General features: G+C 39.6%; 1 protein-coding gene across 1 annotated transcript in view; it reads left to right on the top strand.

Moving 5' to 3' along the window:
- The window catches only part of zcchc7 (zinc finger, CCHC domain containing 7), a 68,217-nt gene extending 56,156 nt beyond the window's left edge, over positions 1-12,061 (top strand). The window contains exons 8-10 of the mRNA XM_061711333.1: positions 7,742-7,837; positions 8,012-8,129; positions 10,854-12,061. Coding sequence (XP_061567317.1) covers positions 7,742-7,837; positions 8,012-8,129; positions 10,854-11,443 — 804 coding nt within the window. The 3' untranslated portion in view covers positions 11,444-12,061. The remainder of the gene's footprint in view (positions 1-7,741; positions 7,838-8,011; positions 8,130-10,853) is intronic.
- Positions 12,062-12,166: the final 105 nt, after the last annotated feature.

The raw sequence follows: 12,166 nt of genomic DNA, 5'->3' as shown, positions 1-12,166 counted from the left end.
GGCGACCGAGCCCCGGCGACCGACCCCCGGCGGAGGTACGCGCCGAGCCTCGGTGCCTCCCGGAGCCGGGAGGAAGCGGAGCCGGGAGCCAGGAGTCAATTGACGGGACTTATTTTATTTTAAATACTCTGTTTTTCAATAAAAATACTATTGAATGACTTGGAATCATATTAGGAACAATACATTTTTTGACCATGTTAATCTTTCTTATATATTGACATCTACTTCTCCATATGAACCTAAAATTAACTGGATTTATTGTTTCGTCATTCTTGTTGAGATGGGTGAGGAGAATGCTGGATAAATTAGTCTGGAAAGACTATCCACTTTTGATAATAAGCAATAATAATAAGATAAGATAAAATAGTCCTTTATTATTACTCCCTCAACGGGGAAACTCACGTAGCAGAAGTACACACACACACACACAGGGAAGGGGGTAAAACAGTAATATAAATAAGTAATACACATTAAAAAAAGAGTAATAATAATAATAATAATGTTATGGTTTTCTTTAGCTTCCTTCTAGGCACCCAGAGCTTTACAGAGATCATTATTCATTCACACACATTCTCCCCGGTGTTAGCTCCGTTTGTAGCCGCAGCTCAGCTGCCCTGCAGACTGACGGGAGCGTGGCTGCCATATCGCGCCAAACGGCCCCTCCGACCACCACAAACATTCATACACACTCATACACATTCACACGATGTTATAATCTCCTACATCATCCAATATTGTCCTGTAAAAGTGTTCGTTTTTCTAATCTGCTACCGCTGCTGCTGCTACTACTTCTGCTACTTAATATAAGTAGCTTTTCCAACTGTTGCTCTGCTTACTGCCCCCTATCGGTCACCATCGGTATGACAGGCTCTACTCGGGTGTTACGCGACGTACGCAGTGGAGCATGAACAGACACAAAGCAGGCTACGCAGGCTACGCAGGTTACGTGCGTAGAGTATATCTCCGGCTTTACACACACACACAGACACACACACACACACACACACACACACAGACACACACACACACACACATCACAACGGTGTGTTTGTTTTGGTATGTGCCCAGTAGTCTTGTGTTGTGCTGCAGAACTGCTCTCTATGATAAAGCATGCAGAATAAGTCCCCCGTGGGTCCGGTAACATATGCAAAACTCTCCCTATTGCTGCAATAACATATGCAAAACAGCACTGCTGGCCCCGGCCCCCACGCTCCCACCACCCGTTACTGTTCAAAACCTGCCCCCTTCTCTTACACACACAAGCCTGTTTGCTCCTCGGATTTTGTTTATATAACTGTGTGTGTGTGTGTGTGTGTGTGTGTGTGTGTGTGTGTGTGTGTGTGTGTGTGTGTGTGTGTGTGTGTGTGTGTGTGTGTGTGTGTGTGTGTGTGTGTGTGTGTGTGTGTGTGTGTGTGTGTGTGTGTGTGTGTGTGTTCCTTCAGATTGTAGTCTGTAACAGTCTGAGCTTTGTGTTGGCCGAAGGATTATCACAGCTTTGCCAATAGGAGCTAAGGCAAGGAGCAGAGTAGAGCGGGGGCTTATAGAGACACGGTGTATGTGTTAGGACAGCTGTGGGAAAACGCGCGTGTGACAGGGAGAGAGCGTCGGTGTGTGTGCATGCATGAAAAGGCCACGGATGGTTGGCTGTCTGTGTCCACACAGCGGAGCCCCGAGGACCCTCTGAAACGCCCCCCTACACACACACACACACACACACACACACACACACACACAAACACACGTATCCTAAACCTTAAACCCAACCATGAGTCCCCTTTTCAGATAGACCAAGTCTCAACACCTCCGTAAAGCTCTTCACATCACATCCACTGGATCTCTCATGTCTGCAGTGAGGGGTGCTGGATGTCAAACAGATGTTTTTAATGCAGCTCCATTCCCCTCTCATGTTCTTAGGTGCCAAACATCTGTTTGAGTAGACGGAGGCAGCTTTAGGGCCTTTGAGAAAAGTGTGAGTGTAACTGATAATCTTTTATTGTTGTGGTCATGAGCTTTCTGATTAAAAAAAAAAAAAAAAAAAAAGCTCATGATGTTGTCCTCTCCCTGCCTATATATATATATATATATATATATATATATATATATATATATATATATATATATATATATATATATATATATATATATATATATATATATATATATATATAAATGTTTAAATAATCTAGATATAGCACATCTATAGATCAGATGGAGCTCTATTTATTTTATCAGTTTTCTAAATACATGAGAATTGGTGGTGCAGTTAAAGCTAAAAATGAAGATTAAGATGGAGCCACAGAACAATGTTCGATAAAAGATAAGCCATCTAGAATTTTCTGTTTTTGTGCACAAATTTGACCCAAACGAGCATAAGATTTTGACACAAAGCCTGAAGTAGAAAAAAGGCTACCAAGTGAAACAAGTGAAGGAAGCAGTTAAAAATTCCAAGCGAGCAGAAAATGTATGCAAACCTCTAGGATTAGGAATTAATTTGGAGGTGAAATTTGAAAAGGGATTCATCAAACACTTAACTTCACGACACATTTGGGAAATTTCTACTCTATCAAGAGAAATTTATAAGAAAACGAAAAGAGAGAAAGTTATTTATCATCGTTGAGCTACAAAAGGAAGCAAAACGATCACAATAAAGAACTAATGATGTGTTCACACCGCCAGCCCACATCTGATTCTGATTCCTCAAAAGGATCATTTACATGCTGCAAGAGATAACGTCCGATCTGCATGTCCTTGCTGACATTCCCTAATCCATATGGTTGCTACGACAAGCTTCACACACCGAACATGTGTAAACGAACCAAAATAAAGATCTATGAACTGGCTTTGCTACTGTTGCAAATGGAGGAAAGCACCCGCAGAGAGAGAGAACGTGCACTACTGTGAACTACTGTATACTAGGGCTGTTCGATTTTGCCCAAAAATAAAATCTCGATTTTTTTTCTCTCAAAATCCGATTTTCGATTACGATTATTTTGTGAATTGACAAAAGGCGAAGAAATGATTTCAAATATGCTGTTTTTTTATTGAACATTTTCCCCATTGGGCTTTAAGTGCAAACTTTGCTCTTATTAAACCAAAAATGAATGAATAAAGTGCAAAACTCTGTAAAAAAAGTTTAAAAAATATAATAAAATATAAAGTTTTATCTCTGAAAAAAAAAATCAGCAAATCAGCACTTGCAAACATACAGTAAGTTATATTTCCAATTAAATAAAACAAGACATTTTCTAATTAAACTAAACTGGGTCTTTGCATGCTAAATAATAATGCAACCCATGAAGGAGGTAGAGGTGTGTAATGTCAGTCATTACATTTGCTGTTCACATTTGCAAGTTTTTTGCAAAGAACACGAGCCGGTCTACCGCATCTGGCTTGAGGGATGCCCGGTGGCATGTTACAACGCCCCCTCCTACACTAAAGAGCCTCTCCGATGGGGCACTTGTCGCAGGATTTTCACGTTTTAACATCGTTCTAATTACATAATCGCGATTACGATTTAAAATCGATTAATCGAACATGCCTACTGTATACTATTTTATTTTGGTCCGTTGTCGGCATGTTAGTGCAGCGGTGTAATGGGAAATTTTGGTATAACACTGTCTGTTGCCTGTTTTCAAGTGAACATTCCTATGCCAAGGTCATGTTCCTTTGACACAGACCCTAGCATGGTTGCCAGGGTGATATTTTGTCTAGTTGTTCCCAGCCTGGCCACTATAAGATAGCGTGTGCTTAAACATTGCTAGGGCATTACTGGCTGACTGAGCGTCTGTTCAGATCGGCACTGTGTGACCCTCCATTCAATTGAATGTTTTTCCTCTTTCATTAAAACTTCAGAAAGACAGCTGAGGTGTCCTGACATTAATTATTTAACAACAATTTTTGCCACCACAGCGGGTGCATGATTCAGGCGGGTTAGCTCTTGGCTAACTGCTAAGGTTAACTAGAAGAGGATTCACCATCACTCTGGTAGACGTATTTGTTGTGCCTGTTGCATCTCAAATGACATACAAAGCTATTTAAAGTCCTAAACCCTTCTGTGACATCACCCTAGGTTTCTCAAGTGTTCATTATTATTATGATTATTATTATGACTGCTCCAGACACCATCTTGCCACTCTTGGAGGAGCTGACTTTGCCCAACCCCTGGTTAATCTGAAAATAGGTTGAGCGAACAAGCCTCGACTGGTGGGAAAACTCCTACCATATGTCAATTACTACACAATATTTTAGAGTAGCTAAAACAACCTGCTGCTCACACAAGCATGCTGGCAACATCAACAGCGCTGCTTTCCATTTGCCTTCAATTGAGGTGACATCAGCTGTCGGCAAAATCCATTATGGATCCACTTCATCGCAGTGGAAGTGTTACTCCTGTCAGAAGTAGAGGAAAGTTCAGCTTTTCACGTATCGATGTCTGCTTCGCAGCTGGTGTTAGTCAGTAAAGTCGTACATTGGGCCAGGTCTAGTTCAGAGCCAACTTCGCTTACTTCCTGTGTACTGCACAGGAAGGAGTTTGATATGTTTATTGATGTGACTAAGACACATCAGAAACAACAAACCCCCCCCCCCATCAATTGTTGTTGTGTGAGGGCCGTGTAAAATTATTTAGCACCTATGATGCTTATAATGTTACCTTAACATGACCTTCTCTTGCATCACATGACCTAATGTTACTTTACAGAATGAATATAAGGTAACATTACATTAGTTCTGATTGAAGCCATCCATCCATCCCCGTGTTGGATGCTGCTTGTGTAGTTACACGTGACAGCCTTCTGACTTGCACATGTGTTAGACTTTTTGGTCTGTGTTCTATTAGGGGTTGGATACATTCCTGCAGAGGTCTTTTTTTTACTTGGAGAACAAGCGACTTTTAAAGTAGTAAAGCTCCGCCTGGCTTTAAAGCAGCAGAACCGCTGCAGCGGCTAACTAGCGTGTGCAGGATGGTAGTCAGTAGTCAGTATAGCATTTGCTCTAGCCTTATATTATTGCAGTTGACCACCACCATGATGAGACTTGTTAGTTTGAGAGTTTTGGACCTGGTGTTACTATTCTTTCTTTTTTTTTTATGATCAAATTTAGCGAAGGAGATGGAGCTGATGAGTGATGCAGTTTAGGCCTGTGTTGAAAAAATAGATTTCCCAATTCTAAATCGATTCTTATATTAATTCCTAAAAATCGATCATATGTCTAAAGATCGATTTTTTTTTTCTTTTTTTTTTCTTTTATTTATGTATTTTATTTATTTTTTCATTATTACATTACAACTTTTGCTTATTTTTTTGTTTGAACCCCAAAAAGGGAATGTTTTGTTGGACATGAGAATAACTGGTGCCATGTTTTTGCCTTTAAATATGTTTAAAGGTATGAAAACATTAAAGTGTTAGGTTATAATTGCATAAATTGTCTATATTTCATTACTTTATATACTTTCTTGGGCTTACATTTGCAAAAAATGCTGAAAACCAAATGCTCAACAATTTAAAAAACCAAAATAGACCGAAAATGGAACAAATAAAAATGGAATGTGGGAAAAAATAAAACCGATTTCATCCGTCTCTGTTTGCTGCCCTGGATCTGTTTGGTAATTCTGACCCACATGATGTTTCTGAAAGCAGTTCTATCAGCATTCTGGGAGCTGATTGGTCCTTACAGCATCATTAGCTGCCAATACTTGCTCTTTAATCTCAATATAATACTAGTAGTAATATTTTGCATAACCACAGCCATATACAGTAATTCCTGCAACAGCTCAAAAAACTGTTTTAATAACACTAACCCAAATCAATATCGGAATCGCGTCGAATCAAATTTTGATAATCGATTCTGAATCTTAATAATCGGAATCGAATCGATTCTTGACATTTGAATTGATCCCCAGCCCTAATGCAGTTGAATGCATTCTAAAGGCTTACCAACTTGAATCCTGATTGGTCAAAATTAAGTATCTTTATTGCCTTATATTCATTTTTCATGCAAAAGAATCAACAGCTCACCATTGAGAAGATCTCTCCAGGGACTCCATTATTACTTGTTGACCAAATGTAATGACTGTTTAGGTTTAGGAAACGGTGAGAACGACACCAAACTGAGTGGCTCTCTCAGGGTTTCATCCCGTTGAGACGCCCATGAGAGTGGGCGTGTGACAGGGATGAAGGTTCTTCCATTTAATTAATATTGTGTAAGGCAGACAAGGCTTTGCACGTGCACACATTCAGGCACGCATCTATGCCAGGTTTTCCCACAGATCACAGGTTGACTGAAGAATACAAGAGGATTTAATTTCTTCCTTTCCCCTCTCCTTTGCTTTGATTCATTCTCTCTCATGCGCTGGATCAGACTTTGTGGAGATAACGCAAGCCCAAGGTCAGGGGAGGAAGAGACGGTGGGAGACCTACAGCCAATTTACATGATAGATGAATGGGAAGAGGAGCAGGAAGGGTGGAGGTTGGGGGGCTTGAGACTGGGACTGTGACCTCCTTAGGGTGCATATGTGTGTATCCGTGTGCGTGTGTGAGTGCAGGGATGTGTGCTTGCAAGAGGTCTGTGATCTCCTGGCCTTTGTGATGGAGATGGGCCCGGCAGGCCTGACCCGATAATGACGCGACGCTCTAATAGCATTCATCCCCTCCACCGCAGAACTACTCAAGCGGAAAAGAGACGGGGAGAAAGATGGGGAAAAAACAAGTGTGAGGGGTAGATGTTGGTTTGCAGGGGTGTGCACGGCGCGGAGGGGGGAGGCAGGTGGGAGGGGAGGTGAGCTAAGCTATGTTTAAGAAATGACGTGAGGCGCAAATCATTTGTAATCTCGGAATCAGGGTTGAGAGCGGAAGGAGGGGGCACGGTAAGTGATGGTGTGAAGGTGCGTGCAGCTTCGTGCACGTGGGTTTCACAGAACACCGATGTGTGTGTGCGCGACATTAGCAGTAAATGCACTCTGCCTCTTTCTCTCTCTTTATCAGTGTATATTTGCTGTGGGCAGTGGAGCATGGAAGGCTTTCAGAACCCTGGCCCATAGGGGACGGGACCGTGTGTCCAACACACACACACACACACACACACACACACACGCACGAACGCAAAGTTACTTATCATACAGGGTCATTACAGCCGTCTAACTATACCTTGGTAATCACTGGTTTATATCAGCACCGGTACACAGCAGTCCACAACAATGAAGAGCATGGGAATGATGGCAGAGGAGAGCGAGGCCGGGCAACAAATGGAGGGTTAAAACCCCTCGTTTTTTTTTTTAATCATGCGTGTGTGTGTTGCGATTCAGATGCTCAGAGTGTTTAACAGCGGCCGAGCCACCAATTCTCTCTGTAGTGATATTTGCACCATTATATGGGTCTCTCTGGCTATTCTTTTTATATGGAACAGACTAAGGTTCTATTTGCATATTTTTTTCTATTCTGCCTTACTATTATATATATGGGGATCGATACTTATTGTTATTTCTAATATTAGCTGTTTATTGTTTCTTTTTTTTTTTCATTACGAGCATCTGCTGTAAGTTCTGAATTTCACTCATGGGGATCAATAAAGATCTGTTATGTTATGTTCTACTCTCTTCTATTATGCTACGTTTTATTCTATTCGATCTGATTCTGTTCTGTTCTATTCACTGTGTTTTTGAAAAGCAACAGGGTTTTGCATTTATGGCCAATACTGTTTTTTTTCAACACCTACAATCTCATTTTATTTTCATTTCTGTCCTCAGACTAAAAATGGGCCTCCTGTAAAGCGGAAGGAAGAAAAGGAGGCTCAGTCACCGGCCTACTGCTACAACTGCTCCAGGAAAGGACACTTTGGGCATGTGAGTACTGTACCTCATTCACTCGTTACCTACTGCAAGTTTCTATTTATCGGTTTGAACTGTAAATGCAAGCATAATGCATTGATTTTCAAATGAATTAAATATTTGGTGTTATTGAAAATTAAGCAAGGGCCCGTTAAATGTTGATAATAAAAAGTTCTTCTTCTTCCTCAGGCGTGTACACAGCAGAGAATGTTCAGAGGCGTTTATCCCGTAACTCCATTTATCCACCACTACGACACTCTGAAGGAAATTGACCGGCGACAAAATAGGCTCAGGATGAAGGTTCAAGGCAAGTCCCCCACACGCACAGTAAACACGCAGACAAAAAGTGGCTTCTCTTACAATCAAAGAGAGAATATAGGGAAATGAAAAATCAAATAGATTTCATCTAAACTGCTCCTCAGTAGTTTTAAACGTAGAGGAAGAAGTTTCTGGATGACATCATGCCTGTTGATATTTTAACCAAATTGTTAACATTACCTCTGATGATCCCTGAGAAAACATGGCCCTTCATGAGCAAACCTTGCCTTGTCTCTGATTGGCTGGAGTAATGTTTGATATGGCTTACACAGGACCCAATCCCGATCTAATTTCTGAGCTTTGGATGTTCATTGAAACTAAAGATTAAATTATTTTTCTCTTAGTCTGTAGATATCAAAAATGATCAGCGGCAATTTAAACCTTATTCTAATGTGATATAAAATAAGTTTTGTAAAGCGTACGAATGGTTTTGAGCTTGCAACTATGTATGAGGACGAAGTTATAATCTAACAGACAGAAAAAAAAAGTCAGTTTTGTTTAAATTAAAGAAGTTGGAAGGGATTTAAGGAATTGTTTAATGTTTGGGATTTTTTTCTTTTTTAATTTAATAGTCAGTTCAGTTTTATATATATATAGCATCTTTTACAATACAAGTTCCTCTTTGCGCTTTCCAGAGACCCATAACATGACCCCCATTTATTGCATAAACAATAGCAGGTAAAAACTTTAACTTAAACCAAAGAGTGGTGAGGAAAAACTCATCTTTAAGAGGAAAGAAACCTTGAGCAGGATCTGGATCATAAGGGGGAAACTCCTGCCGAAGGCCAGCAGGCTAGAGAAGGAAAAGGGAGATCAGAAAGAGAGAATGACGAACAGAGGGAGGAGAGGCACAGATATATTTCCAGAGGTACAAGAAACTAGATATATTAGTATTTATTATCCGTGAGCAAGAGAACTAAGAATTCTGTGTACATGTCACTGATATTAGTCAATGGGCCAGAGCCCAAAATTTTACTTGTCAGTACCACTCAAGGTGACCAAACGTACTTATGATTTTTGAAAATATCTATGTCTTTAGATGATATTTTGGTATGATAACCCTTCCTGAATGGCAGCTGGATCATAGTTATCAGCTCATGAAGTTCAGAAAATTACATTTTAGATGCTGGTGCATATCCTGGTTTAGACTCATGTACAGGATATCTGTCAATGTTTCACAATATTGTCTTTGGTATCATTTTAAAGGGGACCTTTTAAGCATTCATTCAAGCTAAGATGTGAATCTTTCTGACCAACATAGAGTTCACTGCAGCTCTTTTAACTATAAACAACACACATTTTTACACAATTTTCGCCTAAATGATATACTATCTTTTAGCCCTGTGTCAACTAGGAACAACAGAGACATAAAATACAAAAACTGGAATACTCACAGGACCATAAGGATTCAGGAAATGTATAATATACTCCTACTATATTGTTGTTACCGGCCATTGTGAGCCTTAAACTAGAAGAGCATCATTATGAAACCTTATGAAACTATAACAGCCACTAGGCTAATGTCACAAACTGGTCTTTATCTGCAAATACAGGACATAAAGGACATAACAATGAGATAAGGAACCAGCTTAGTTTTATAAACATTAGAGACACAAAATACAAAAAAAATAAAAAATAAAAAATACAAAAACTGGAATACTCACAGGACCATAAGGATTCAGGAAATGTATAATAAACCCAATTTAGAATCATCAATTAACCTGAAGGGGGTGGGTAACTTCATAAGCTGATAACTATGATACAGCTGCCACTCAGGAAGGGTTACCAAAATATCATCTATAGACATGGATCTTTTCAAAAATCATAAGTAAGTTTGGTCACCTTGAGTGGTACTGACATCTGGTCTGGCCCATGGACTATATGTGGTTAGCTGCTGCTCGACACAGAGACGTCTATATAAACAGGTGTCGACAGCAGACACTGAGGTGATCAGAGGGTTGGACTGCAGGCTTGGAGGTCAGTAGTTATCCAACAGAGATGTATGAAGTTATATTACGAGAATGATACCTCCTCCATCTATTGTCATTCATTTCTAGGCCAGGAAGAAAAATAAATAAGCATGTTACTAAAATGTTAAACCAGTGCATTGAATCTTGTTTGCCTCATGGCTTCTGTGAAGAAGAAAGGGATCCTTTGAACAATAAATCTAAATGAATGAAGATGAACCAAAATTCCATACTTCCTTTAGTTCTTTTGTCATTTTTATGCGAGTAACAAAAGTCACAATAAGCACATTGTTGAGGCACTGTCTCAACTTTGAGGAGAGAAAGCGTTATAGAGTAAAAAGATGAGTGTCGGTTAACGTTTCTTATTACAAACACGTTTTGAGTCATCATCAGACCCAGACAGAATACTCTAAATATTCCAGCTTTATCAGAAGTACAGTATTCACAGAATGAAGTAATAAGCAATAACAGAGAGTGTCACAAAACCTGAGAAAATTGTGATACAATAATGGATATTGAAACTAACACCAATTAATATTTCATTGACACTGTGTTTAGTTCAGGATGTGGTATTAGGGCTGGACTGGAGACATATATTTGATATTACCTGCTTTGAATGAAATATCGGTGTATATTTTGTCTTTTTGTGCTCCTGCACTCCTTGTAATAATAATAATTGTAATAATACATCCTTACATAAAAGACAGCATAAATGTTTGTCATTAAATTCTTTTTCTTTGTTTCAGAAATGAAAAGGAATGGCTATTTCACCACTCTTTCTCAGACCCCTCTCACCCCTGAACTACCAAAGAAGAAACAGAAAATCGGCCATCAAAAAAGCAACCACCAGCCTAAACATACGCCTCAACTATTTCGAAACAACAAAGCCAATTCCAGCCACGTCTTTTTCGATGACCAAAGCGAAACGCCCAAAACAAAGAAATTCAGACAACAGGAATTTGTTGGCAATGTGAAACCATGGAAACCTAAGAGACCTGTGCCCATCTCGAGGAACTCGGCCCCAGCAGCTAAACTGATTGTGGATGAAGCCGACGACTTTCCCAGAGGGGGAGGGTCCGAGAAAAGGCCAGAGAAGAAGAAGAACAGGAAAAAGAAGAGAAAGAATGAAACATCTTTATCTCTACCAGAGGGACACAAAGAAAGAGGGCCAGGCAGTCCTCTTCAAAAGAAGAGGTGGAAGCTGGCGTCAAAGAAACAGAAAGAGGACAACAAGAAAACTGGCAAAAAAAAACCTGCCTACAAAAAACTTGGCACACAGATGTACCCATCTGATGAAAATCTGTTCCTTATCAAACAGCGGAAACGCAGTAGATAGCATCCGTTTGTCAACGTGTGCCGAGCACAGCTGGCGTGGATCAAGATATCGAGGGACATTTTGTTCACTCAGGTTTTACAGCAGGAGAGGAGAAGTCATCTTTGTGGCTTTGGAGCCTTTTATTTGACTGTTTCACTATTATCATTAAAATAAAAGATGAGCTTGTTTAGTTTCATAGCCCAGTGTTTTTTCTCATGTTGGCTCACGTTTACACACTTAGAAGAGTGACATTAAGAGTTGATGAATTAATTAGTTATATAAAACCTGTTTTTCAATTCCCAAGAGTTCAATTGTTAAAATTGATCAGTAGTTCTTATTCAAACCACCCAATGACCAGAAGTTACTGTTAATATTGTAATGATCATTAAAATAATAAAAGAGTATGTGTAATCAGGTACTTAATCTTTTATTTGGCTGACATTTTCATCACCATCAGAATTCTCTGAAACAGAATTCTGGTTTTTACTTATTGTCTTTAAACATCAGCTATTTAAATTTTGTACTACACATGTTTTTTTTTTTTTAATTACAGAAACTGTAAAACCTGATATGGTCGAGTGGGAAACAGTTGAATGATGACCAGTTGTCCAAGCTAACTGGGAAAATAAAACTTGAATCTGCTGCTTGACTTTCTCACTTCTGTGATTCATTCAAAGTGTTTGGGTCAAGATCCTCCTATTCTTTGGTTTTTGGTTGGAGAGTTCAAAAAGATTTAAACTTTGG

This window comes from Cololabis saira, chromosome 1 (genome assembly GCF_033807715.1).
Source record: "Cololabis saira isolate AMF1-May2022 chromosome 1, fColSai1.1, whole genome shotgun sequence".
Lineage (NCBI taxonomy): Eukaryota > Metazoa > Chordata > Actinopteri > Beloniformes > Belonidae > Cololabis > Cololabis saira.
Note: the sequence above shows the minus strand (reverse complement) of the source record. Positions and strands in the feature narration are given on the sequence as shown.